Source organism: Corylus avellana, chromosome 8, assembly GCF_965113065.1.
Source record: "Corylus avellana chromosome 8, dhCorAvel1.hap1.2, whole genome shotgun sequence".
Classification (NCBI taxonomy): Eukaryota; Viridiplantae; Streptophyta; class Magnoliopsida; order Fagales; family Betulaceae; genus Corylus; species Corylus avellana.
Genome location: NC_142497.1, coordinates 260,493 through 288,102, shown reverse-complemented (window position 1 = coordinate 288,102; position 27,610 = coordinate 260,493). Strand labels below are relative to the sequence as shown.

Here is a 27,610-nt window from a genome sequence, read left to right as displayed (position 1 = left end):
GATGAAGACTTAATGTGGTTGTTCATGGTATTTAGATCCATTTGATGCCCATAAAACATAAGCATGCCAAAAAGGTTTGCATTGGACTCTGCAAAGACAACGGGGAGTCCCAACTGTTACACAACCCCATATTGGCAAATCTTACAATCTTGTCACATTATAAGAACCTTACATCTGATTGCCAAAGTCCCCCATACATGCACAACCATATACAAAACAAATGTAGATTATGTAACTAATTTTGCCTCAGCTACAAGGATAAGACCAATAACGATATGATAAGGATCAACATTTTTCAAGAAGAGTATAGTAAAGGTGCCACGGCATTTTAGACTGAAGCAAGCAAGACTGAAACTTAAAAGATTGACTTTGGGGTTAGGGAGTTGAATGAGATTGTTCAGTTTTGACAACAACAGCCATGAGAGAAAACACGCTGCCTTATCACAAGTTTAAACTCAAAAGTGGGTAAAGTAAGAGAGTGAAGAGAGTGAACACATCAATTATACACATGCTTTCATGGAGAGACAATAGCCTTATGTAAAAGTGATTAAATACTGATGAAACACCCAGGCTAACTCACTAGCAAAACAGTGGAAGACATACATTGACCAACTTGAAAGACATCCTGTGGTTGCTCAGCCAAGCTAATTTTCTTCCATCCAAAAACAGCATACAAGACCCACACTTAATTGTGTGTCTATCCCAACCACATAGATATTATGATCACCTAAAATGCTTAGTGAAAGAATTGAATAGGTTTTTCCAATTTTCTTTTATCAATGGCAATTGTAGGTGCAAATTGGATAGCCTTACCACTTCCAAGAACCTACCTTCTCATGGCTTGAACTAAAACCTCCGCCCTAATCTAGGACTATCTGAAGTTGATATTGTACAGAGAAATCAAGCTGAAACACAGAATCGAGGTTTCCTAATAATCTTTGAGTAAAAAATCTGTTGTCATCACCAAGTAAATATTTGTAAAGCGACCAGACAAGAATCAAAAACTAACCTTTGAATCATCTCCTCCAGCAGTGGTGAAGCCAGAAACTTTTTCTTGGGAAGCATGGTTAACATTGATCCTATAGATATATATATACCCATTGCGCATTAAATCTAATTCCTCTACATCTAAAAAGAGGGCAACTATCACAAAACTACAAGATAATTATAGTGTTTCAAAGTTCATTTTGGAACTAACCATGCTGAACCAGATCATAAATTTCTTTGGTAGAAAATTCATAATGTCTATGCTTGTTCGTTACAAAATAATATCTTTTCGTATAATATATGAATGTTTGTATATATATAAAGAATGCTTATACTTGGTATGTAATTGATGGATATTTTTTATTTAATTGAGTAAAGGGTATAATTTTAGGGGTTATGAGTTAATCTGCATGCATATTTTCCATGAATACCTTATAAATAAGGGGATATAAGTATTCAAAATATCTTTATTGAGAGTGGGGTGGGGTTTATTTTTCCAGGTGTGACTCGTGAAAATCATTTGATTACTAGGGAGTAGGGAGTCTAAAAGGTTTCAGAAACTCTTGGGGCGCCAACGGCCTCCTCTAGTCTACATGAGGCTCCGCCACTGTCCTCTAGTCCCCAGTAAGTTCAACACTATGGCTATTAAACATGGCCAAGCGGCTAGGAGATCTACCTCAAATCCTGCAAGTCTCATTATGGAACTCGACTCACCAATGCCTTAAACAAAATAAAAAAGAGCTCTAACTTCTAGACATAAGCAAATGATAAGAGCAAATATCTTCCTCCAGCCATATCCTACCCCCATTCCTCCCCCCGTGTTCTTCCAAATTACAAAAATCCTGCAAATAACAGTTAAAAAATCTTGAACTCTGTAAAAGGGTGAAGGTATTTCCTTGGCAAGAAACTGGATATCTTGCTCAAGTTTTGTTCATTTAGCTTGATTGCATTGCATATCTATAGATAGATTTGCAACAACAAAAAACATCATATTTTATGGTCTTTAAATTGGCATTGCACTTACCAAAAAAATTCAGCATTGCATTTTCTCTTGCACCATTGGTCAAGCCAATGAGCAAATAAGACTCACATACCTGTAGCTTCTCCTATCAAAAGAAAGAACTCACCAATAAAATTTTTCTTATGTTATACTATATAGATTCTTATTTCAGTTTCACAAAGCCACCACACGTCATGTCAACAACTATAAATAAACAAATAGCATATTCCTTGATTTCAGATCAACAAAACCGAATTTCCAGTTATAGCAGGATAGTTCCAGTCTTTACTAGATAAAAAATTAGTGTGGCTCATAGTTCTCCTCTGCTATTATAGACTTCAACCAGCATCAGCAGAGTCATTGCTCTATTGGGCATACCTAAACAATGAAAATAGGAACTCCCTTCCTTTATGAAAGCTTGAGGTCACTCTATCCTGAGTGTAGCAACTTTAGATTTTAAGCTCCCCCTTTGTTGATTCTCCTGGCTTGGTCAAGAACATGAGAAGCTTCCTAAGTGACTTATCTGTTAACACATTGATTGAGTACATTGCTAAAGGTGAATTTGACATGCTTTATTTAGACTTCTTCAAAACAATCAGAATCACGATTTATAATCTTAGCATGCTTTCGTCCCATTTGAAAATAAATGTTCCTCATTACATTATCAAGTATAACAAAGTCAAAGCAAAAAAAAAAAAAAAAAAAACCTCAAATCAGATATGTGACTGCAAATTATTGATGCTATACAAGATTGAGTATTATTTTACTTTTAACATAACCATCATATACCCTTTTCAGTACAATCTTTAATAAGATCCAAGTCACAGATATCACCCTATTAGGAAAATAAAAATCCCTAGAGATCCAATAATCAAATGTAAAGATGATCCAATAATCAAATGTAAAGATCTAAGGCTTTAAAACTGCTGTTACACAAAGAGAAAAGGTAAACAGAACAGTGGTCCTCTACACTATAATACAGAGAAAAAATTTCCTCCTCACCCAGCAGTGACCATAAAAGCTACCAACCAAGAAGCCTATGCCTGCTTAGCGATGATCTCCACTCATTTTTCAGTCAAACTCCGCAATTCTTCAACATAGCCAGGAATTCATCCAAAGAATCTGTCTCCTGTCCATCCTACAAGTTCCTACAAAAATGCACAAGACTCGATAAGACAGTGATCATAATTCAAAAGCAATGACAAATATATCCAAAAGTGATTAATGATTAGGCAAATCCCTGAACTGTGCCTTAACATAACTCCCCAACAAGAAGCCAACTCTTCAAAAAGCAGCAGCCATCATGGAGAGAACTCTAAGGAACCCGTCAGTTTATGTAAATCATAAAACTTTAGCAAAGATAAAACTTTCAATTTTGTTTTGAAAGACCTTGAAGTTAATAATAAGTGAGAGAATTAAATATCTTGCAAGGTCTCAGTCAAATTAAAGGGTTTACTTCTCTGGATTGCAAACTAATACTCTCACAACCCCACCTTCCCCCCTGCCTGACAAAAGAGCGTTCGTGCATTATTAATTAGGCTAAAATGCTAAGGAAAATGATTGAATGGAGCAACTCAAGAACATTTGCTGATGCTGACATCAGATGTGTTGAATAGTGACTCATTCTTTTGAATAATCATTTTTCGGACAGAAGAAGGTTATGTATAAGGAGGTAGTGATACTTGGAGCCCTGTGTTCACATAACCTAGCAGTTCTCTTACAACAATCTTTGCTACTAACTCAACCTATTGGATTGTGATTTTGCTAATATTGCATTTGATACGGATTTGCATGTCAGAACCATTGATACTTCCAAAACCCTCAAAAGATCCTAAGTTTGAGGGTTAATAGATGAAAACTTACTCCAGACTACATCCTATAAAGAATTAGCTGCCAAATTATATATGATCAACAAGAAGATATTTATCCAAGGTTGATTTAGGTGCTAATAGATGACAGCAATTGTGAATCCACAGTTGTATTAATTGAACAATCCCAAATGGGCGTGGCTTAGTTGAAGGGCATTGGGAAGCCAACACCAGGAACACTTCAATATCTCAAACAACCCAATTCATGAATTCAAACCATTTACCCAAAATATAAAGAAAAAAGATCCATCCTTGATCATCACCAATCATCATAATCCAACATTACCAATTTGAAGAAGAGTTTTTTTTTGTTTGTTTGTTTTTTTTTTTGCAAACAGCGCAATTTATATATCCCCATAATCCACCTAAAAATCAACCTAAATAAAAATTAATCCATTAATTTAATCAGAATCCAAATTAGCATAAACCCCAATTAACATAACTAAAAAGAAAAGGAAAAAAAAAAAAAAGGAGAGCAAGAAATGGACAGGAATAAGTTACTGTGCATGAATCCCAGTAAGAGAGAATCAATCAGAATGGGTGTGGTAGTAGTAGTGGTTGTAATTGACAGCGGAGGAAGATTCATCGGAGTCTTCGACCTCGTCGTCGTCGGAAGAGGAGGAATAGGAGTAGTAGAAGGAATTAGAAGGAGGGAGGCAGAGGAAAGTCCAGAGGCAGAGAGCCAGGCGACCCAGTTGCTGCAATGGGAAGCAGCAGATGAGATCCAACAGCTGCTGGCTGCTCAGCCGCTCTGGCATGCACGCTATGAACTGCCATGCGTCGGCGGACACGTGCGCCACCGAGAGCACCATCAAGCTGTTGAACACCATTTGGCTCTCTCTCTGTATCCCCTGTTTTTCTCTCTCTGTCTGCACACAAGCAAAGCTCTGTTTCTCAGACTCTTGTCTTATCAATTGAGGTTTGGTTTGGTTGGTTTGTTTGTTTGTTTGATTGGCTTTGTTTTTTTAGAAAGTCAAAGTCTGTTTGCTTCTTCGATTGTTGTTCTGGTTGAGTTTCTAAAGCTTGAGTCATTATTTTTTAATTAAATAATTAATTTTTATAACATTCATTAAACTATATCGAATATTGATCAAATTTATACTATTTAATTTGACAAGTTTAAAGAATCTTCATTGCCTCATTGCAATGTTAATCTGATCTTCCTGTTTTGGAGCACCATATTATACCCCTTCCAATAACATTATACGAAGGGAAATACCTTTTATTATTTATTCTCATACTTCACAGGAAAAAAAAAAATGAAATACCATCAAATCTAATCTTAACCATGAAATAAATACTCGTGGCCCCATCAACATCATATTCCAGAGATTTTAAGAGACAACCTGTGATTCATTAACCATTGGCCATTAATCATTTTTACCAGCTGGGCAATTTTAAAGCAAATTTCTTTGTGCTTCTCCACACCCATCTAGGTGGGTGGTTTACATTGTTTTACGCTGTTAAGTCCACCATTCTCTTATATTCAATCAAAAACAAGTACTCCAGGAGGATGTCATGAAGAAAAATCGAGGATTTACGTGCAAAAAATATGGGTTATGAGAATTCAGGCATGGTGACGATGATATTGATATCTGTGGTTCTGATGATGACGGGCCATGCAAAAGGGAAAAACACATTCGTAGTGTGCACTAAAGATTGCATGCCTATATGCATGGCTTTAGGCGGTGCGACAGCGTCGGCTCCTAAGTTAGGATGTGCAGGCGGTTGCAAACAGTTACAAGGTAAAAGACCTGCGCTTGGAATTCCGGCTCACTTGTAACTACGGGTGTACAAATTAATCGTTTATCGCTTATTGAATGACATTAATTGCCTACCACGTCGGTTCGGTTCAATTAATTGGTATAAATATTTTTTTATCGGTTAACGAATTAACCGATAAGTAACCCATAAAAAATATTCCATGACCAATTTATTAGTAGAAGTGTAAAATGTATGTATGACGGACCCTTATTATGTTAATTAATGGACCCATTTAAGATTGTTTGGTTCAATAAGCTATTTTAGCCCAAAAAACAATTTGAACCCCCCAAAACAATCAATTTTTGGCCCAATTAAAAAAAGCTCACACTTAACCGATTTTAACCAAAACTATCGAAATGTAATTGGTGAATTAACCGATTTAACTAACAATTTCGATTAACCAACCAAAAATGGCTATACCCTGAACCGATACCCATCCCTACTTGTAACCAAATTCTTGTTACAGAGGTTTGTTTTTAGGATTTTTGTAATTTTATAAGGCTGATGTATCTATGATTTGTAGAAGTGATCATAAATGGAAGAGGTATTTTAAATGTGCTTACTATTTTAGTACACAGTCTTTATTAACTAATGTTGTAGTAGAATGCGGCATTGCTGTGTTAACTATTAAATTGAAATGATAGTTTATGCGGCTTAGAGTGCCACTTAAGTAATTGATGAGTGGTCGGACAATTACTCTTAGCCACTCCCATGGTAAAGGGGTGATCGGTCGCCACTTACTGAACCTTTGAGGTGATAGCACAACCCCATTAAGAGTGGAGCAATATATGGTGGTTGTGACCATCCCGATTTGGTGCAAAACTGAGTGCACCAAATTTGGCATGTACCAAAATAGAGCCTGTTAAGGCTCAAGTTTTCTTGTCATGACTTCGTAGAAAAATGAAATCGTCGAAATACTAATAATAAATCAATTAATTAATATTGCTATTAATTCATTATTTTTGCTGAGAACACCACGGAAAACACCTTATATCTCAATGGATAGAGATCTCAATAATTTCAGTGTTCAGATTACTAGAGTTCGAACAATAAATATAAAAAAGTTATTATTGGGACTTACTTGCCTTAACATATTTTATAATTTTATACTCATATTTCATAATATTATACTAATTTAGTTAGTTTTTTCTCCTTATTTTATGGAAGTCACCTGCAGACTTTTTCGACACTCAACCAGCTGTGTATCAATGAATTACCATCTGTCCAGTTTCTCATTTTATTACTACGTACGTACACACCAATTTCAGGTACGTACGTGGGTGGTTTACCTTATTTTTGGAATATATATATATATATATATATATATATAGGATCAATATTTTAGATAATTTCAAATGAAATAAATCGATTTTATACATTAATTCTCTCATTCTATCAATATATAACACGTCCAGGAGAAGAAGAAGAAAATGGGTTACAGGAAGTTTTCCATATTGATCATCTGTATCTCTATGTTGGTGACGATGGCCTATGCAGCAGCAGAAGCAGAAGCAGAAGCAGCAGCGGGAGGCACTTTTTCAGCCTGCATGAAGGATTGCGAGCCTATATGCATGTTTTTAGACGGTGCAACGACGTCGGCTTGTGATAAAGGTTGTGCCCTTGGATGCAAACAGTTACAAGGTAAACGATCCATAGCCTCCCTCAGGACCCTGATCACCACCTAATTCCAAGGATATGCAACCCCTGATTTGAGCCTCTCTTCTCTTTTCTTTTCTTTTTTTCTTCTTCGATATTCTTCCTGATTTCGATCAAGCTCATTGTACAAAAAAAGTGTATCTATATATTCAAAATACATTTTGATATTTAGAGGATTCTTTTATATTTTCTAGTATACGTCGATTTATTCAATTATATATAGATATAAAAACTTATGTAACGTAAACAATCAAGTGAGATGAGAGCACAATACAGGCATATGGACCATTCAAATTAAGTGGTCGCCGTAGGTGTCTAACACCGAACCACCACTTGCTTCCGTTCTTATTTTCGTATATTAGATTTTCCTACAAACTTCAACATGGCCAATATGTCAAAGGAAAACTTTGTTTCATTTCATTTTGCCTTCAATCTTTCGTTGATTAAGCCTACAATTGTTTCGACATAAGATGTTTTTCATCGACAAAATGTTTTTGAGCTATATATTCATTAAATCATATTAAGCTTTAAATTACAATAATGTCTTAACCGGGTCTCGGTAGGGTCCCAACTGTGTTTGGTTAAAGTCTATTAAATTGACATATGTTTTTAAAACATGTGATTCTTATATACATTTTTTTTGATTTTGTGGTTAAAATCTTATTTCACATATTTAATGGTATATATAATGTCATGTGGTAAATATATTACCATGTCATTTAATAATTCTAATTATTATAACATCATATAAATCCAACATAATATATAATCTTACCAAAGGATAAAGAATAAACGACACGACGTTTTACTCTGAAGAAAGTAGCAGAACAGGGGATAGGATGAAAAGAAGGGGGCCAACATCATCATCATCGTCGGGCATCCACGAGTAGCGACTAGCAAGGGTGTTGTGCGGATAACAAAATCTGAAGGAAGCGAAGAAACGTTAAGCAATGGAGGCATTGAAGGTGACTAGCTGGCAGCCACTGAGGCGCCTCCTTCGTTTCGCAACTAACCCAACCTCCTCCACCAGACTCGTACTCGTCAGATGCTCCTCCTCCTCCTCCCCTGCTGCCGCCGCCACCGCCGGACGCAACCGCCGATCTTCCTCTTCTTCGTCTTCCACTTCCGACAGAGACGCCATTCGCGCCATTCGCTTGAAAAAGGTGTCCAAACCAAAAATAGAATTAAGATTTTGAATTGCAGTAAGTTTCATTTTTTCAAGACTCTGTTTGGTTGCTGGGAAAAGGTAGGGGGAAAACATGAAAATGAAGGTTTTTTCAAATAACATGTGCTATGTGGAGTTTCAATTGTGGTCTACAAAATTCAAAGCAGTTAAGAAAAAGCTAATCTCATTATAGATGTAGGGAGGAACAGAAGAAGGAAGTTGGAAATTTTGAATGCAAAATGTTTCATTTTTTAAGACTGTTTAGTTGCTGAGAAAAGCTAGCTAAAAAATGAAGGATTTTTTTTTTCTTCTTCCGGGAATCTACTATTATTTTTCTTCATAAATTGGAACTTTGAAACCAAGATGACAAGTTGAAAACAATGTAGGTGGAAGAATTGCGGACCAAGGGCTTAGAGCCGTATGCTTATAAGTGGGATAGGACTCACACTGCTAATCAGCTGCAGGATATGTATAAACACCTGGGTAATGGCGAGGAGTCCAGTAGTGAGGGCGATCACGTTTCCATAGCAGGAAGAATTGTGGCTCGCAGAGCATTTGGGAAGCTTGCCTTTTTGACGCTACGTGATGATTCCGGGACAATTCAGGTTTTGCAGTACTTACTATGTTTTGTGGTTTATTTTAGGGTGAATATTATTGATTCTGGAGTTTTTGGTTCTGTTTAGCTCTTCATGTCGTGTTCTCTTAACATGGTTGAAGAGTAATGATTTTATGCAGTAAGTTAAGCGGTGATGCATTTTGTCTGGGCTATTTATAATTTTCATCTCACTTAAAAGATTATCAATTTTTTGTTGAGTTTATTACATTATTTATCTTCTGGGTGCATAGATGGCGTTATTAATAGTTCCAGCATAATCAACTATAAATAAGTGTAGCAAGGCACTCAATGAAGTAATGAAATTTTTGCTATCAGCTTTACTGTGAGAAGGAGAGGCTTGTAGATGATCACTTTGACCAGTTAAAGACGCTTGTTGATATTGGTGATATACTTGGTGCAAGTGGTTCAATTAAGCGGACAGAGAAGGGTACGTCTTGCATGATTTCTTGATATGTAGTTTCCTGGGTAGTAGAGTGCTTATGTGATATACATACATACATACATGCATGCATATGTATATATGGCGTAAAGGGACTTTTCAAACTCCCAGGCAATATGAAATCAAGGCTTACAAATAGTCATTTGGGACTTTTTGTTTCACCATTTTCTATAAGTGATTACTTCTAGTTTGGTTTCGATGGCCACCAAGAAGACAATTATATCTCTAATAATAAAAGACTATGTTTCATGTATAAAGGAATTTTGAATTGAGTGAAGGGGATGCATGGATCCTTCCCCTAGTTCAGCTTTCTTGCTTTGCTTTGTCTAGGATAGGTGCTTTGTTAGATCCTAGAAACCCTAGAAGGTAGTAACATTCTCTATTATTTCTTTTTGATTTATGTTTGATTAGGGTCCTTGTATACTGCCTATGTATTGAGGCTGTGGCGTCTTTCCATCTTTCTTTAATATGCCCTTAAAAAAATCAATGTTGGGGTTTAGAGTTCACTCTCTTTACTGATTTGTTGTGGTTGCTGGGCTTGCATGCACACCTCGGTGACACTAATGTTACCTGATTAGTTCAGGGCATCCAACACGACCTGTTGCATATTAAAATTTTCTAGTTCCAGTCATGAAAAAAAAAAAAAAAGTCTTTGGTCCGAGTCATGCCACTTTCTTTGTTGATATTTTATTATGAACCTCCACATCAAAAGGTTTGAATTAATTATTTTTTGTTCCTTGGTTTATGTTCAGGAGAACTTTCTGTTTATCTCAATTCATTTGCCATTCTAACTAAATCTCTACTCCCATTGCCGGACAAATTTCATGGTCTAACTGATGTGGATAAGCGCTACCGCCAAAGGTGAGTTCATGTTTTAGATGTTGTAGTTGTGCATACGTGTGTGTGTGTGCATTTTTTGTGTAATGCCAGAGTGAATTATATTACAAAAGAAGTAGAACTTGAAATGACTTCATGAAATTATCTGCAAATGTAGACGATCATTTATGAAGGATGTGATTTTCGTAATAATTTATGAAATATTCACCAAGTTGGGCGATCTTGTGATTTTTCAAGTTGCACTGAGGCCCGTTGGTTATACTGTATGACGTGAGCTGTTTGAGCTAATGAAAATTCTGTATAGATCCTGAATATGGTGCATTTGGCATAATAATTGTTGTGGATTTTTATCAAACACAAACTATTAATTTCAAGTCTTGAACACTACTAGTCTAATGTAATTAGAGGAGTGCTACACATACTCCCAAGTGTTCACTCCCAAGTACTCACTCTTTGACATGATAGTGAAAATCACCATTGGATGACATAACAAATGAAAGTGCTTGTAACATCCGTTAGTGATTTTCACTGCCATGTCAGGGAGTGAGCACTTTGAAGTATGTGTAGCATTTCTCTTGTAATTAAGTGTTTATCTTTACATATTTTAGCTTATTATGTCTCTTTGAGTTGCTAAATTACTATTATGATTGCTATTTATCCAGTTGTATTTGTTTCTATGTAACAACAGGATGTATTGCCAAAGTCCTTAAATGCAGTTGCTTTGGTGGAACACCTTATATATTTATCCAACTTCATTTTTTTTCTTTCCATTTTTCTTGGGTGCAACACCTGATAAAATGTTATCCTTTATTTCCACAATCTCTCCATGGTCATACTTCTTTTCCTTCTCAATGCTTGATTCTGCTTTTAGATGCCAGAAATCTGGTTCCCGGCAAATTGGTTGAATCCTGATACCTGACTGTATCTGTGTGTTATCTTTTCTATGCTTAGGTATGTAGACATGATTGCAAATCCAGAAGTAGCTGATATATTCCGGAAAAGAGCAAAGGTAGGTTATCTCCCTATACCCCCTTTCCAAAAGGTTAAAATGGCCTTATGGAGCTTTCAAGTTTTCATTATCTATTCTAAATAAAATATTTCTTTATTCTTATCAAATAAAATATTTCAAATTTAACTGTAAAACTGCCAGCTGTATGATACTTCCGGACATATGCTTCATGCTACTGTTTGCATATCTCTCGATATTTTTCATTGAAGCATCAATTAGATGGGATTTTTCCCTCCAAAAATACTTGTCAAAAGTCTTCATTGCAATGTTGAGTTAGCTATATCATTGAAGAATTTGATGGCTTGGAATTAACAATGTTATTATGACGTCAAGTGACATCGTAAAGTTGTGCTCACTCTCTCTAAGACTCTAACAGATCACCTCTATTATTCTGTGGCAAGCACTTAAGTAGTGGTGACTTTCTAATGGTATTTTGGTGTCTTCCTTTCAAATTATCCGTATCAGAACCTCTTTGTGATTGTGGTGATTGTTATATGATCATTATTTTCTATGAATGCTAAAGTAATTTGATAAATGGAAGTTATAGTAAATGCATACAAAGCTCCCGAGTTTGAAATTCTTATTCTATTGTCGGATTTTTCAACCTAGCACCAATGTAATTTTGTGGATTGCTTTTCATTAGGTTATCCTGTTCTTTTATTTATGCTGAGCAATTAAAGTTAACTTTTCTGAGTAGATTGTGTCAGAGATACGCAAGACGGTGGAATCTTTAGGTTTCGTTGAAGTTGAAACTCCAGTTCTACAGGTTTGTCGATATCTTCATCGTCTCTCCCTGCCTTCCCTATTTTATGTAATGCAATATTGTATGTAGAAAGATTGTTTGCACCTGGAGCTTGGCTTTAATTGATTTGATTATCTAGGGAGCAGCTGGTGGAGCAGAAGCTAGGCCATTTGTTACATACCATAATTCTCTTGGAAGGGACCTATATTTGAGAATAGCAACTGAGCTTCACTTAAAGAGAATGCTGGTAAGATTTTACATTTGATCTATGAACTCTCGTTAGTCCAGAATATTATCCAGCTCAACTCATTTAATGTTGAACTCTCGTTAGTCCGGAAAATTATCCAGCTACCTATGTTGCTGGAAGTTTCTCCTGCAACCAAACTCAAAAACTCAAAATAGTCTCACTCCACTTTGTTTAGTGCATTTCATTCCTCTTTAATGTATAGAAGTTTTTTTCAACTAACTCAATTAATTTTTTTTTTTTTTTTTCTGCCCTATCATTGTTATTGTAGAGCCTTCAATTTGAACCAAAATAATTATTTCTTTAGGTATGGTCATGCTCCCCTAGGAATCTGACATGGTCAACATTATGTCACCATTTTTCTAGGTGTGCTGCTTGAATATCTTAACCATATGCTTGTCCTATTATATTATTTTCTGATATATAAACCTTTTTACATGCATAGTTGCTGGTCCAACAATGGCTTAAATATCTAAACCATTTTCTGATATTATGTTTTCTTCCTATATAGGTTCTGAATTGGTTTGGACTTAAATTTATATCTTGAATAAAATCTGTCTGTGGATGACAGGTTGGGGGGTTTGAAAAAGTATATGAGATTGGGCGAATATTCAGAAATGAAGGCATTTCAACTCGTCATAATCCTGAATTTACCACAATAGAGGTAAACTTTTCTCTATTTTTGCTTTTGTTTGACCTAGTACATAGTTTATGGCAATGTACTTAAAAGTGAAATTAATTAGTGATTGCCTCTTATAGCATATGTTATGTTGTTAGCATTTCAAGTCTGTTAAATGAAGCTCTTATCATTATTGGTTTTAGTTTGATCATAGATGTATGAAGCGTATTCAGACTACCAAAGCATGATGAACATGACAGAGGAAATTGTTACTAGATGTGCTCTTGCAGTTCACGGGAAGCTTGCCATTGACTACCAGGTAAATGATTGCTCAATTGCAGTTCTTTAGCATCTAACAATACCTGCTTTTTAGTGAAATCTACTGGGCATTGGATTCATTGCCAAATAATTGAAACCAAAAAGTAGCCACTGTCAATAAAAAATTAACTAAATATCACCTCTTCCTATTTCAATATTGCTTCTAATCTAAGATTGACTGCTCCCTGCCCCAAGTATGAGTTACTTTGTCAAACTTTAATGACTGCTCTATCATATAATAGTGTGATCAGTTTCTCATAAATGGCAATTCTAGTAGTTTTAGTCAGAAAAATGTTATGTTGTGCCCGATTTCGGTTGCTTCCATAGTTTTCACATGTGAGCATGCTGCTGATTGTTTCACATGCTTGGAATTGCTGTGGAAGCAACAAATGGGCAATGATGCCTCCCTTCAGTCATATATGATAGTGACTGGTCTATGCAGGGTGTGGAGATATGTCTTGAGCGACCTTGGAGGAGGGAAACTATGCACAATCTTGTAAAAGAAGCCACTGAAATTGATTTCAATGAGTTGGGCAATGATCTTAAAGCTGCTAAAGATACCACTCTGACGGCCCTTGGAATCAACCTTGATAACAAAGATAAATCTTCTATTGAAGCATGTCCATCTGTTGGCCACCTCCTTAACGAGGTCAGCCAGCATCTATATATCAAGGAAACAAAACTTTATTTTCTATGTGCACATATGCAATAGACAGTATTTCCTTGGTACCGTTGGTGGACCTTTTTTTCCCCCTCCTAGTTTTGTTGTCCTAGATATCCACTTTCAAAATCTGCAATCTCTAATTGCTTTGTTTTCTCTATAGTCAGAGGCTGTTTGTATGAAAAACAATAGAGCTGAAAAGGAATAGTTCCCTTTTATGTGCAGTTGCTTTTCTTTTCATTTGTGTTATCCAGACTTTCTCTTACATTTAGCCTCTCTCAGTATTTAGTCGTGTCATTTGCCCAGGTTTTTGAGATTGTTGTCGAACCAAAGCTTCTGCAACCCACATTTGTTTTGGACTATCCTATTGAGATATCTCCTCTGGCAAAACCACATCGAAGGTAATTAAAGTTGTTTGGTTACATACTACCTACGCTGCAGTGCATAATTATTGTGAACAGTTTGTGGGATATGGTGTAATCTTGTAGTTTGTGTGTTTTTATGTATTTCCATGTCAGTTGCATTAAATCATCAAATATGACTTCAATTTGGAATCAAGTTTATCTTGTGATTTGTTTTTGATTAGTAAGTTTATCTTGTGATTTTGAACCTGAATATATTTTCTGGCCGGATTTGTATTCAAATCTTGTGTATTTCTGGCATTCTAGAGCGCCTTTATTTTGCATGAAAATTAACTGAGAAATTTCTATTCTGATAGTAGAGATATGGTTGCAGGTTTACAACTAACAGATTCCCGTACTTAAATATATGTACATGAATATGGGTAATCTTATGTGCCTATTTGTTTTCCTCCATGTTGTCTTTGAGCAGTACATTCTCATTTTTCCTGTCCTAAGAAGAATGATCTTCATAATCAAAACTATTGCATACTTATTTCTGATGCAACTGTGGAAATCTGGTTAATTCAAATTTATTTATAGTTTCTGCTTTATGCATTTTCCTTCCATGCAATGGACATGTGATAGTAGGGAGATGATTGGATGAATGGCTTATTTGTTATATGGGAAGAACGTGGAATGCTGGTTAATTCAAATTTGTTTATAGTTTCTGCTTTATGCATTTTCCTTCCATACAATAAACATGAGATAATAGGGAGATGACTGGATGAATGACTTATTTGTTATATGGGAAGAATTCTTTCTCATCTATTCTTAATCTTTCCACATTAGGCATGCAGGGTTAACCGAGAGATTTGAGCTTTTCATCTGTGGTCGTGAGCTGGCCAACGCTTTTTCTGAATTGACTGATCCTATGGATCAGGTAAACTTTTGGATTCCTGATTTGGCTTCTAAGTGTCAACTTCTTGTAACAAATATACAATTAAGGAGCATCTATTTTTACAGCAGTTTCATTCTTAATGAATCGAAGATGGTATGATGACTAGTTGTTTGAAATAAAATTAAAGAAAACACTTTAGAATGCTGCAGAAAAAGTGTTCATTGTTGATTGTAGTATACCATTGCCATCATTGTAAACTAATAACTTGCGTGAACATTCTGTAACAAGTGAAGCACAACATAGAAAAAACAAGTGATATGACCAATGCGGATGTGATAAAATTGAATTATGCTCAATACAAGTTTCCTTTTTGTACAAGCTTGGTCGATTTGAAGAACATGATGTATAATGGGCTGGATAGCATCCACTTACCAGATTTTCCTTGGATAGACTTGGATACTAATCCTCAAAATTATAATATGCAATGGAGTTTAGGAGGTTCTGTTGAGGTTTATATACTAAACGTAGTCTAGTGTTGACTTGTACCTGAGTTGAAGTACATTGTTTCATACTCATTTGTGGTTGTGTTTGCTGCATGTTAAAAACTGTAAGTGGTATGGTTTTGGCTCGAAAGCAGAAATGGTTTGTGATTAATCTTATCTTTTGGCAGAGAGGACGCTTGGAAGAGCAAGTGAGGCAACATAATGAGAAGAGAGCAGCAGCTCCTTTGGATACACATGGTGCAGAAGAGAGAGGAAATAAAAATGAGGATGACTCGTATGAAGTGACTCTTGATGATGACTTCTTAACAGCTTTGGAATATGGAATGCCTCCGGCTTCAGGAATGGTATGGTCATCCTTTTTCTTTAAGTAATCTTACTAGAGTTGTCGAGGCAAGGATAGATTGAGCTCTTAGTTTTCATGCATCTAGAAAGGGCATCAGTAAAAAAAATTTCAAATTCTTTCCATATTTGTGGTACTTGATATTATTTTGTATGGCACAAGCTGCTCAACAAGAATGAACAGATGTGCTTGTAAGAATGTGTGTGGGTGGACGGGTGTGCACATGCATGTGCTACATCTGTTCATTCTTGCAAAAGAAATGGAGGAATAAGAAAATCAAATGATTTTATTTTTTACTCAATGCTATTGTAATTACATCTCCCTGAGCAATCCTTAATTGAAAAAGTTTGTTTTCAGGGACTTGGAATTGACAGGCTAGTGATGCTTCTAACAAACTCTGCCAGTATTCGGGACGTAATTGCTTTCCCCGTCCTTAAGATTCAGCAGTAGTGTCAAAACAAATGGTCTGGTGGATGAGACTTCTTCTGGATCAGCGCTCTCCAATGTCCACCTTCTTTTGGTAGTTAGTGCCTTTGCTGTTTTCTTCAATACCTCATTTATCATTTTTTAGGAAGATTTTGCCTTGTATGTGGAGTTTGATTTAGTCTGGATTGGGGGAAAAAAAGAAGCCTCAGTACTCATTCTTAACACAAATACAATATAGATTCTTGATTTATTAGAGTCCAGGGTATTCTTTCTGCAGGCGGTAGTAAATTTTGACTAGGTTGAGACACTTAAGGCTGCAATAGAATTTCATTGACTGAATATGATACTCATGTTGTCTGCTCTGGAAACTGGATTTATACCTAGTCTTCCTTGCTTGCTGAGCACAAATCCTGCCCATACATCTTATTAACAATAATGATGTGTTTATTGTTATTTTTATATAGATAAATTTTAATCATGTTCTTGATTCATGGCTGCACATATATCAAGATGTATTTTGTATGAAAGAAGAATTTCATAGCATGGCATTAGTCTCATTTTTCCATTGATCAAGCATTCGAAGCAGCAATGGTAATCCTGGGGACTAAGGTTTCAGAAGATAATGTACATCGGTTTTCAAGAAAAGAAAAAAAAGATGAAGGGGGGTCATCTTTCTTGATCTAGCTTCTTTCAAGTATCTTTGAAATCTCAACATGTTTCACTCAAAAGAATGCATTCTACAAAGCATGGATACTGTGGGTGGTTTACAAAGAAAATGTCTTTTATTGTAGGCTGTCAGGTCAATTTGTAAATGGATTATAAAACAAGTTGTAATTTTGAGAAAGAAATGCATGTGATAATTTTTTTGATTGGTGTGAAAAAGCATGCTAAGGACCCACAAGAGTAAAGCTTTGTAGGTGAAAAGTGGTGTTGCACCTTTGTTGGCGTGAACAATGGTATGTGTTCGTTTGCTCCGACAACCGCGTTTATTTGTGTACGTATATTGGTCTGAACCATGTGGATGTTATATGTTTTATTCACAACTCATTATGAATAAAGCCAATGGGAAGAGGGTTATTGTTTTCATGGGGAATTGGAGTCGGATATGAACCATGGAGATTAGACATTTAACAGAATTCCTTATAATGTATGAGGGAAAACAGAGAGAGAGAGAGAGAGGGAGACAAATTTCATCACCAAAGGAAAGGACAAAGCTTTTCCTCCAAATTAGTGAGGAGAAAATTCTCCTGGTTCAATCTATTAAACTAATATTTATTTTTAGAGTATGATTTTCATATGCATTTTTAATAAGATTAGTAGATCATGTAATTCTCACACGTATTATTAAAAATGTATTTGAGAATCATCTAATCTAAAGGCATGCATGTTAGTTCAATAGATGAAGAAATTTTTTCAGATCCATTTTTGGAGAAAATATTAGTACAAATTAACCAATGGGGGTCACCTATAGCCTTGATGCCAGCTTTCACCAAAAACTGATAATAATAATATCTGAATCAGGAACTTGGTTATAAAAATTTTATAAAATTGTAAAAAAAAAAGGAAAAAAAGAAAAAAAAAAGAAAAAAAGAAGGAACATTTTGAAAAATTACATGTAGTCATACTGTCATAGTGCAAGACAAGTTTGCAAAAGTGAGGGGACCTTGTGTTTCCTGAATGAAAAACAACTGGGCATGCGCCTGTCTCTAACACATTAAAAAGGCTAAAACTGACATCTCCATTCCATTGATGATAGGATTTTTCAATCACCAGCTTTAATTGCCTGGCCTTCTCTCCAATGATGCTGGTTTCCAGATGTTGCTCATCTGATTGCTGGCTGGGGTCACCACCCATGCCCATCTTAACATGTGGCACCATTCCATATTTATTAAACTATATATATATATATATATATATATATATATATATATATATAGTTGTTAAGAGGGTGCTATAATTTTTACTTTAAATTCTTTATAAATTGACATGATAATTTACATTAATTAAATTTGTTTGTCAAATTTCGTAACTTGAGATTCTCTAATTTTAAGTAATCGGAGAAAATCACGATCCAAATATCTACTATCATGTTTAAACACTACCGTTTCGAATCTGCAATTCCTTAACTCGGAACCAGCATATGAGGACAGAGAGGAAGAAGTAAAAGAGAAATACATGATTGATAGTTTGACACACGTAACACCATGACTGCATGTGATATTTCAAGTGGGAAATACAGAAGCTGGGGATAACCAACTGATGGTGGTGGTTAATGTATCTTGGAAAGTGTATCAATTGATGTCGTGTATTAGTTATTACGACATGCAATATAAGAAGAAGAAGAAGAAGAAAGGAGGAGAAGCCTATTTAATCTTGAAATGCGTATGATGTTTTATCCATATTTAGAAGAAAAAGAAATGCTGATAAAGCAAAAAGTTGCATCATGTAGCCGTCAATTTCTCTCACCCAAAAGTGAAAACGGAAAAAAGAAAAAGCTTGTGGGGTCGTGGTCCTCAAGATGGACCTTCTATTGTGGAAAAGGCAGACAATTTCACAGATAAAGAAAATAATTAGTGTATAGAATATATTAATTAGAAGGTCAACACTCAATCCCCAGGCCTAAGAAACCAATAATGCTTGCTTTGCCTTAAATCTTCTCAAGTTCCTTGAAATCCTCGTGCAAGATCATTAGAATATTTACACATGTGATGCAACTTGGAAGATTTGATGGCAATCATTTAAAAACAAATAGGAAACTTAAACAAGAAGTTTTATCAGAAAATAAATGATAATAATAATGGGTTTTGGGTGAGGTTGCATTGATTTGGTTTAAAGATTGAAATTCTGCATTTGTTCTTTTCTTATTCCAGTTCATTGGCCACAATCTTTTATGATCCTACTGAAGATCTTATTCTAGCTGTTATTCACGTTTTCCTTATTTAAATCTATGAAAAACAAACTATAAAATATAAAGTACTTTAGTAATGTTGGTTGGCAGGGAAGAAACTTTGGAATTTAAAATCTCTATGTATGCACTATAAAATATGAAATATTTAATGGCAGTTACTAATTAACTTCCTTTTGGAGGGAGGAACAGTTACATATTAGAATGTTGGACAGTTGGGTTTGTTTGTCTTTTAAGTTTCCAATTTGGTCTTGTCTCTCTCTAGGCTTTCCAGCTAAGATTTTCTTCTCTTTTTGTTCTTTCTAATCTCAGCAATTACATTAGGTTTCTTCTTCCTTTGTTCACCATTAACAATGGAGGTGAAATCCTGAAAGAGGGTATGATAGTCTTTTTAGGATCTATACATTAGAAGTAATTTGTTTGTCTGGTAGATTACAAAAAAAGGTGTCTTTTCTAACACAGAAACAGGAGAAACAGAGGTTTCAGGACAGTATTAGGTTTGTTTCTGAGTCACCTGTTTCTCTTAGAGTTGGCCTTCATTATCAGAAACCTCCAAAACTCAAATTCCTTTCTGGGTTTCACTTCTTTCACTGCAAAAGATTGTCTTTCGAATCCTAAAACTCACAACCACTAGTGCAAGTAAGCCTTTTTTTTTTTTTTTCCTCGAAGCATTATTTGCTCATTAATATTGCTTCTATTTTTGTAAGATTTTGCTATTTGGGTACTTTGTTATTTTAAAATAAATATTCACAGTGGATCTCATCGACCTTTGCTGGGAGCCAACTTTGACAACAATTTTACGATTTAATACGATTTCTTGTTGGGTTTTCTCTCATTGTACTTAAAAGAATGATAATGAATGCGTTGATGTTTTAATTTAGATTCATGTTTTTTATGTGGAGTAGTAAAGAAATGGGCTAATTGTAGTAACATCAGTTGTTAACCAGGCAATTATTTCATGAGGTTTTTGTTCTGCAAGATTCATTGTCCGTCCTTCATTTGCTTTTGCAAACCCTCTCCTCACATTTACACTCCTGGACCACTGAAATTGGGAAATACCCCACATGTGCCTTCAAAACTTGACTCAGTTCCTGAAGCCTCTGATCAATTACCTGGTGAGACCATTGAGGTCAAGGAAGAGAGTTTAAATGGGAACCAATCACCAGCTGAGAACTGCCTGAAAAGCAGTCTCAGAAAGCCGACTTGGGGATCAGGTGCTGTGGAAGAGAATCAGAAGAAGCAAGTACAATGGAAGGATTTTTTAGGGAAAGAACTTGTTGAAATCAGGGAATTTGAATCCAGGTAGGCATTCTCTCTCTCTCTCTCTCTCTCTCTCTCTCTCTCTCTCTAATCTACCTATGCAATCTGTTTTATTCTTTTGTGCAAGTGGAAATGATTAGCTATGTAGTATTTGATGGTCTCTGATTGAATACTAAAGAGATTGATAATCCCTTTATCACTGTTATTCTTGATCTGCTGCAACATTTGGAAGTGGTGAGAAAGGGGATTACACATATTGAGCGAAATTCAATTTCTTATTTATTTTCTGGTATTTGATTTGAATAATAATATTCCTTGCATTAATTAAAAAAAATATTGGCTAACATATAAAAAGTTAATGTAAAGGAGCTGAGGGAGACGTAATTCTTGATGTTGATCTAAAGAAGAAATGGTGTGTAAATGACAGCTTAGTGTCATTTTTCAGTGTTCTGGCCTTTTTGCAGGAAGGTTGAATGGCATTAGAGAATACTTGATTTTGGATACTATATGTAATAAAGTTTTGAACTTGAGAATGTATCTAAGATGAAAAACCTTGTGAGGGAGAACTGAGTGCATGCTTGAATAATGCAAAAGAAAATCAGATCCAATTGGAATTTTTGGCATTATAGGCATATTTGACTTGAGTGAAATGTTTTGTGCAATTGAAATTCCGAATATATATTTTCTTTTTCTGCTAGGCTTTTGAAATTATTTATAATTGACCGAATAGCATGTAGTAGATTTTTTTTTTTTTAATAAATGCATGGCAGTAGAATTGATTGTTACTTACGGATGCGTTGAATTCCTTGTGTGATGCTTTTCTATGTTAATTTGAACCTATTGGTGTTGCCTCTTCCGGCAAGAATATGGGGATTGGAAAGGCTTAGGGTGAATGGAATGTTAATTCAAGTCTGGGATCCATGTGAAATTTCTAGTTCGGATTTTTTTTCCTCTTTTTAAGATTATGGAGACTAAGTGAAAGGGTAGAAAAGGTTTTGGGAAGACTATACTGAAGAATACAGAAGACATCTATTGGTGAGACTTCATGGAGATAGCAACTAACTTCTGGATTAGAGCTGCAACCCATTTGATTACATATTGTGGTTAAGTCACAAAGGGGACGACCTATAGACTGGATTAAAATGTATTTGTATTATGTATAAGCATAGTATTAAGTTATTGAATACTGATAGATGAATAGAGCCACCAAAAGAGAAAATGTTACCATAGTGTCAATATTGATAGGGCTGTCGTGGATGTCTATTGCAAAGTGTGATATTATGTTACGATCCTAAGTGTCCCACATGGCTTAAGTCCAATTTTAATCATGTGTATATAAGCTTTTGGACACCCTCTCATTACAAGCCAGCTTTCAAGGGTGAGTTCTACCCAAAGTTTGTACCACTTTCATTAAAAATTCAGAAGATTAAGGCTGCTTCTCATTGAAATTAAAAAGCATGCCAAGTGTGTGTGTTCAATCGTATTGGGGAACGTGGGAGAAATTAAAGTTGTTAATAAGACTACAGCCACAGGGCTGTTCCCATCCATGTGTAGTACTTTGCTTCAACTTTATGTAAATAATGGCTTTGCTAAGTGCAATAAAAATCCAAATGTAGCAGATACTATGATGGTTGTAATTTCTTTGAACAGAATAGATGTGGATTTTGAAACATGTCTTCAACCATTCAACATTACTAATGTGTGTGTCTGTGTGCGTGTATATTTTATACTAATGCAATTAAAACAAGAATATTCAAGGGCACATTTCACGTACCTGTCGCAAGTTGAGAGATCCATCTTCATATTATGCTGATTAAGTGGCTGTGTTCATGATCTGCTTATCTTGTCCTTCCATTTTTCTGACAGTGAAATAGAGTATACCGACAATGAAAGCGACGACAACAGAGGATGTGTTTGTGTTATTCTATGAACCTGCTCAATCAGCTTCTGCTCTACCATTTCCAACACCGATTATTACAGCTGTGACAAGAGAAGCCATAACAGCTTAATCGTCTGAACTTCATCTTATTTATCATATGGGTGGGAAAGGAGCTACATCAGGCTGAATGTTCGACTCTGAATCTCTTTGGTGCTGCCTCATCAGCTTTCTACAAGACTACTTCACAAGAACCCTATATAGATATAGTAGACAGTTACTTTTCTTTTGTAAATTGTAAGAATGCCAAGCTATTTTTTATTTTCTTTTTCGCAACAAAATATGATGATTCTTCAACAGCCAATGAAGTTTCAGGCAACCTCTAATCTTTGCCTGTTTGCCATACTTGGTATATTTCTGCAGTTGGTATGAATACTTTTCATCACATTCATGTTTCTAACACTAAGGCATTCTTAAAACTGCTTTAATATTTGGTGACATGCAAACACCTCACATCCATCGCATCACAAAGAAGTTGACGTGAGAATTTCTTTGGAAAAATACTCTTGGCAATTTTCCTGTTCTTCGAATTTCAAGCATTAAAATGATTTTTCATAGAATTATATGGTGGGAATTTTCTGTTTAATGGCTTTGCTACCATTGCACAGAGCATACAGGACTTACCAAAAACATCATCACCATGTAATTCAATTCGTTCCTTTTCAGTGCACCTCTCTGATGGAAAACGTAGTAAATAATTGCAGAATTACATACCTGGCAATCGTGAACAAACTTGGTGGAATATTACAACACAATTTGGAGGTCCTGCTATTTCAGCTCAAACCCATTCTTCTAAAATGTAATATTCTTGGAGATGAGGAACTAGTTTTTCATTCTTCTATTTTTATAAGCTCTTATGAAGAAAAAAATTTCTTGTATGAAAAATAAAGAACCAAAAAAGAAAAAGAAAAAAAGTGCAACTAGGAACACCATTTAAGTATATTTTATATATGATTGTAATATCTTACATTTCTTCTTAGTTGTCCTCTCACTTTATTCTACATTTCCATAACAGAGATTACTTGTTGATACTTATGAATGGCTACATGCCATTGTTTACTTGAAGCCTTGATGATCCTCTCACTTTATTCTACACTTCCATAACAGAGATGACTTCTTGATACTTATGAATGGCTACTTGTTACTGTTGTTTGCTTGAAGCCTTGATGATCCTGGGACATAGATATTTTACCATAGGCTGCATAACTTGTAAGAGGCCTGAAACTTAAACCCTTTGCCTTCTTTGTTGGCGGCGGAGATTTGAAGGTGGTGCTGGGTGAAAATACCCAGTTAAATATATGATTCCCACTGCTATAAACAAGCCAACTGAGTATCCAATACCCACTCCTTCCCACGAGAACCATGCATCTTTACTCTCATCCTCTGGTGGCTCTGCCGGTGACAGCTGATCTTCCCAACATGGCACCCAAATTTGCATTCCACACAAGCCGCTGTTGTTGGCAAAATCGTTTGGATCATTCATTGTGTTCATCTGGCCACCAACTGGAATCTTACCTTTGAGCTTGTTGTTACTTACATCCAAAATAGTAAGTTGTTGCAGCTTTGCTAGTGATCGAGGAATGGAGCCTGATAGTTTGTTGTATGACAAGTCCAAACTCTCTACACTCTCTAAATCACCAAAACTTGCTGGTATCTTCCCGGAGAGATTGTTGTGTGAGATGTTAAGCAGCTTGAGGCCCTTCAAAGTACCTAATGAAGCTGGAATTGCACCAGAAAGTTGGTTCACTGACAAGTCTAACAAAGAATAGAGCTCCAGGCTGTGCCCTGGGAGAGCTTGTTTCGACCTCTTCCAATTCACTATCAGATCATTTAACCCATTTGGGATATTGTTGAAAATGTCAGGGCTTGAAGACAATGTGTTGGGAGTTTCGATCATGCCAACAAGATTTCCAAACTTTGCAGGGATTTCTCCAACAAGGTAGTTGCTCGAGAGATCAAGAATTTGGAGGCTACTTAGATTGGAAATACTGTCAGGGATTGAACCTTGGAGGGAATTGTTTCTCAAATTTAGGATTTGAAGGGTGGAGATTTGGCTCATGAACTCTGGCAATTCCCCTGTGATGTTGTTGTCATGAATATCTAGGTGTTGAAGCTGAATCATATTAGTCAGGTTTCTGGGCAAGCTTCCAGAAAACTTATTTTTTCCCAATGCAAGAAGTCTGGTTTCTTGGGAGAATTTTGATGGAATTTCACCTGACAATTCATTTGAAGAAAAATCGATGTAACCGAGCAATACATTGGAGCTCAAATCTGGTAAACTGTTGCCAGAAAATCTGTTGCTGGACAAGTCCAGTATTAGGAGGCGATATATCATGGAGATAGATTCATGAACCTTCCCTGAAAAATTATTTCCAGCCAGCATAAGAATCATGAGTTCATTGGCATTACCAATGTTGGCTGGCAATTCTCCAGAAAATTTGTTCCGGGACAGGGAAAGGACTGCTAGACTTGGAGAGAAGAGACGAGGCGGGAGAGAACCTGTAAGACTGTTATCTGACAGGATTATGCTTCCTACCTCCATTTCGGCAAGCCATTGTGGGAACACTCCTTCTAGCTGGTTCTCACTCAAGTCCAGAAATTCAAGTGTCTTCTGTGTAGAAATCCAGTCTGGGATTTCTCCTGCAAGACCACAAGACTTCATAGACAATTGAGAGAGCATACACTTTGGCACTATCTTTGCATCATTATTATTCCAGGTCAGATTATTCGAACCTCCAAGAACAAGACTCTTCAGGCTCTTAATATTGAACAACCAGGACGGAATTTCTCCAGTGAGCAAGTTGTTTTCCAGTTGAATTGTTTCCAACTTTGCCAATTTCTGAATGGATGATGGGATTCTACCTGTCAGCCTGTTGTTGCTCAAGGCCAAACTGGTCATGTTGGATAGATTGCCGATATGAAGAGGAATCTCCATTGACAATAAATTGTCTCTTAAGTCCAATTCTTCCAACTCCTTCAAGTGGAGAAATGAAGGTGGAATCCCACCAGAGAACTTGTTGCTGCGAAGAAACAATTTCTGCAACTTTGTTATGTTCCCCATCTCCTTAGGGATGTTTCCACCAAGAAAGTTTTCATCCAACTTCAATACTCTCAAGTTTTGAAGAGAGCCCACTTCCTCACTTAGAACACCATGGAATGAATTACTACTCATATCAACATATTGAAGATGCCTCAAGTGAAAAAGTTGAGAGGGAATGGAGCCGCTGAAGCCATTCAGTTTCATGTCAAGATACACCAATTTGCTCAGATTGGCAAATCCGCTGCCTGGCAATTCTCCTTGTATTTGATTCGATGAAATGTCAAGCAGCATCAAGCTTGAAATGCGGAAGAGCGGTGTCAAGATGATGGAAATCACAACTATTGGCTCCAGAAATTGCATGGCAAAAAGGGAGTCAAGATATAGAGCAATGACATTCCTTGAATCGAAGTGAGAACTGCAAATGACCCTATCCCAATGGCAACAATCTGAAGTAGAATTCCATGATTCTAAATCAAACAACTGGCTTTCTACAGAGGAACCATTGGCTGCTTTGATGAGAGAAGCTTTAAACTGGAGAAGGGCTTGTTTATGATCTTCAGGACAACAGAGGGAAGGGGTAAAGAAGATGAGAAGACCAAGTAGTACTAGTAGTAGTCTCATTTTGGCCCTTGTCTTTGTTCTTGATCACTTCCTTTGTTGAGATGAGTGCGATAAAAAGGGGTTCGATCACATGCTGCACTACTGTTCATCATGCTGTATTGAAGTCAAGGAAAGATGCTGGAGTGGACATTGCCGTGTCTCTGTCATTTCCATGGATTGAATTTACTCAAATTTTTTGTCGCTTGAAGACTTGAAGTCCATGTGTACAGTGTAGTAGTAGCCTTTTGAAAAACGGTGGTGAAGGAATTAGGCTGGAAACCACCAAATTTTTTCTCTATGAGTTTACTCAAATTTTGACTTTGATTTATTTTCTTTTTCATTGAAAGGCCTCCCACTCAGCCATGCACTATTCATGGAATCAACCAACTGGCTTTCTGTAGAGGAACCATTGGCTGCTTTGATGAGAGAAGCTTTAAACTGGAGAAGGGCTTGTTTCTGATCTTCAGGACAACAGTGGGAAGGAGTAAAGAAGATGAGAAGGCCAAGTAGTACTAGTAGTAGTCTCATTTTGGCCATTGTCTTTGTTCTTGATCACTTCCTTTGTTGAGATGAGTGCGATAAAAAGGGGTTCGATCACATGCTGCACTACCGTTCATCATGCTGTATTGAAGTCAAGGAAAGATGCTGGAGTGGACATTGCCGTGTCTCTGTCATTTCCATGGATTGAATTTACTCATATTTTTTGTCGCTTGAAGACTTGAAGTCCATGTGTACAGTGTAGTAGTAGCCTTTTGAAAAACGGTGGTGAAGGAATTAGGCTGGAAACCACCAAATTTTTTCTCTATGAGTTTACTCAAATTTTGACTTTGATTTATTTTCTTTTTCTTTGAAAGGCCTCCCACTCAGCCATGCACTATTCATGGAATCATGGTTTACGTTGTAGTGGATTTTATACCGTGTTTGGTTCGCCGTTAGATTAAAGGAAAGAGAAGAAATATTTTGGAATGAAGCAAAAGCCTGATACAAAGAATTTAATTTATAAACGGATGTTCCAATCATAGACTCAACGTCTCATGCTCAAAACAATTTGAGCATGAGACGTTGTGGTAGACTGGTAGTGCCACATTAGCACAAAACAAATTGCCTAGCCTCACATGGGTGGTCGTCATTCCATCCAAACTCTTTAGGATAGTTGGATCACTTGGGAGCCATAAAGGTGGTTCAATGGTCTCAACCACCTCCGCGTGGTGCCAATCAGGAAAGGACGTGTAGATTTTTTTTTGCTTACGTGACAGTGCCACCTGAGCACACAAGAGAAAATGTGTAAAACACAAGTACGAATAACATTACTCAATTTGAAACTATTGGCTTAGGTTGCTGTCGAGTTTTCAAGAAGAAGTCATTTCAATATGGACTCAAATTCTAATCAATTAGCAATTCGAATAGAAAATATAAGAGAGCTTTATAAAATTCAT

At 36.2% G+C, this 27,610-nt stretch overlaps 4 protein-coding genes across 10 annotated transcripts; 2 read left to right on the top strand and 2 right to left on the bottom strand.

The window, feature by feature from the left end:
- Positions 1-2,726: 2,726 nt before the first annotated feature.
- Positions 2,727-4,785, bottom strand: LOC148583939 (uncharacterized). 2 transcript variants are annotated; one of them, XM_088518985.1, is made up of 2 exons: positions 4,362-4,785; positions 2,727-3,135 (listed from the first exon to the last, which is right to left on the bottom strand). In XM_088518985.1, the coding sequence occupies exon 1, from the start codon at positions 4,683-4,685 to the stop codon at positions 4,383-4,385; it is 303 nt and encodes a 100-aa protein (XP_088375111.1). In that variant the 5' UTR covers positions 4,686-4,785; the 3' UTR covers positions 2,727-3,135; positions 4,362-4,382. The 2 variants fall into 2 exon arrangements, with proteins under 2 accessions (XP_088375111.1, XP_088375110.1); XM_088518984.1 differs by having other exon boundaries at positions 4,357-4,783.
- Positions 4,786-8,084: 3,299 nt separating this feature from the next.
- On the top strand, positions 8,085-16,924 carry OVA5 (Lysyl-tRNA synthetase, class II). 2 transcript variants are annotated; one of them, XM_059574498.2, is made up of 14 exons: positions 8,085-8,438; positions 8,827-9,045; positions 9,372-9,483; positions 10,248-10,356; positions 11,284-11,341; positions 12,039-12,107; positions 12,223-12,330; positions 12,899-12,991; positions 13,161-13,265; positions 13,707-13,913; positions 14,232-14,326; positions 15,116-15,206; positions 15,835-16,011; positions 16,365-16,924. In XM_059574498.2, the coding sequence occupies exons 1-14, from the start codon at positions 8,226-8,228 to the stop codon at positions 16,455-16,457; spliced, it is 1,749 nt and encodes a 582-aa protein (XP_059430481.2). In that variant the 5' UTR covers positions 8,085-8,225; the 3' UTR covers positions 16,458-16,924. The 2 variants fall into 2 exon arrangements, 1 of the variants encoding a protein (XP_059430481.2); XR_015912971.1 differs by lacking the exon at positions 16,365-16,924 and having other exon boundaries at positions 15,124-15,206; positions 15,835-15,924.
- Positions 16,925-19,583: 2,659 nt separating this feature from the next.
- LOC132164094 (uncharacterized) lies at positions 19,584-22,877 on the top strand. Of its 2 annotated transcripts, XM_059574515.2 has the most exons (3): positions 19,584-19,977; positions 20,286-20,640; positions 22,465-22,877. In XM_059574515.2, the coding sequence occupies exons 2-3, from the start codon at positions 20,297-20,299 to the stop codon at positions 22,526-22,528; spliced, it is 408 nt and encodes a 135-aa protein (XP_059430498.1). In that variant the 5' UTR covers positions 19,584-19,977; positions 20,286-20,296; the 3' UTR covers positions 22,529-22,877. The 2 variants fall into 2 exon arrangements, with proteins under 2 accessions (XP_059430498.1, XP_059430497.1); XM_059574514.2 differs by having other exon boundaries at positions 19,586-20,640.
- Positions 22,878-23,515: 638 nt separating this feature from the next.
- On the bottom strand, positions 23,516-26,711 carry RLP46 (receptor like protein 46). 4 transcript variants are annotated; one of them, XM_088518981.1, is made up of 3 exons: positions 26,543-26,711; positions 25,713-26,041; positions 23,516-25,634 (listed from the first exon to the last, which is right to left on the bottom strand). In XM_088518981.1, exons 1-3 carry the CDS (start codon positions 26,709-26,711, stop codon positions 23,760-23,762), a joined length of 2,373 nt encoding a protein of 790 aa, XP_088375107.1. In that variant the 3' UTR covers positions 23,516-23,759. The 4 variants fall into 4 exon arrangements, with proteins under 4 accessions (XP_088375107.1, XP_088375106.1, XP_088375109.1 ...); XM_088518980.1 differs by having other exon boundaries at positions 23,516-26,179; positions 26,678-26,711; XM_088518983.1 differs by lacking the exon at positions 26,543-26,711 and having other exon boundaries at positions 23,516-25,182; positions 25,261-26,209.
- Between the last annotated feature and the right edge of the window lie 899 nt (positions 26,712-27,610).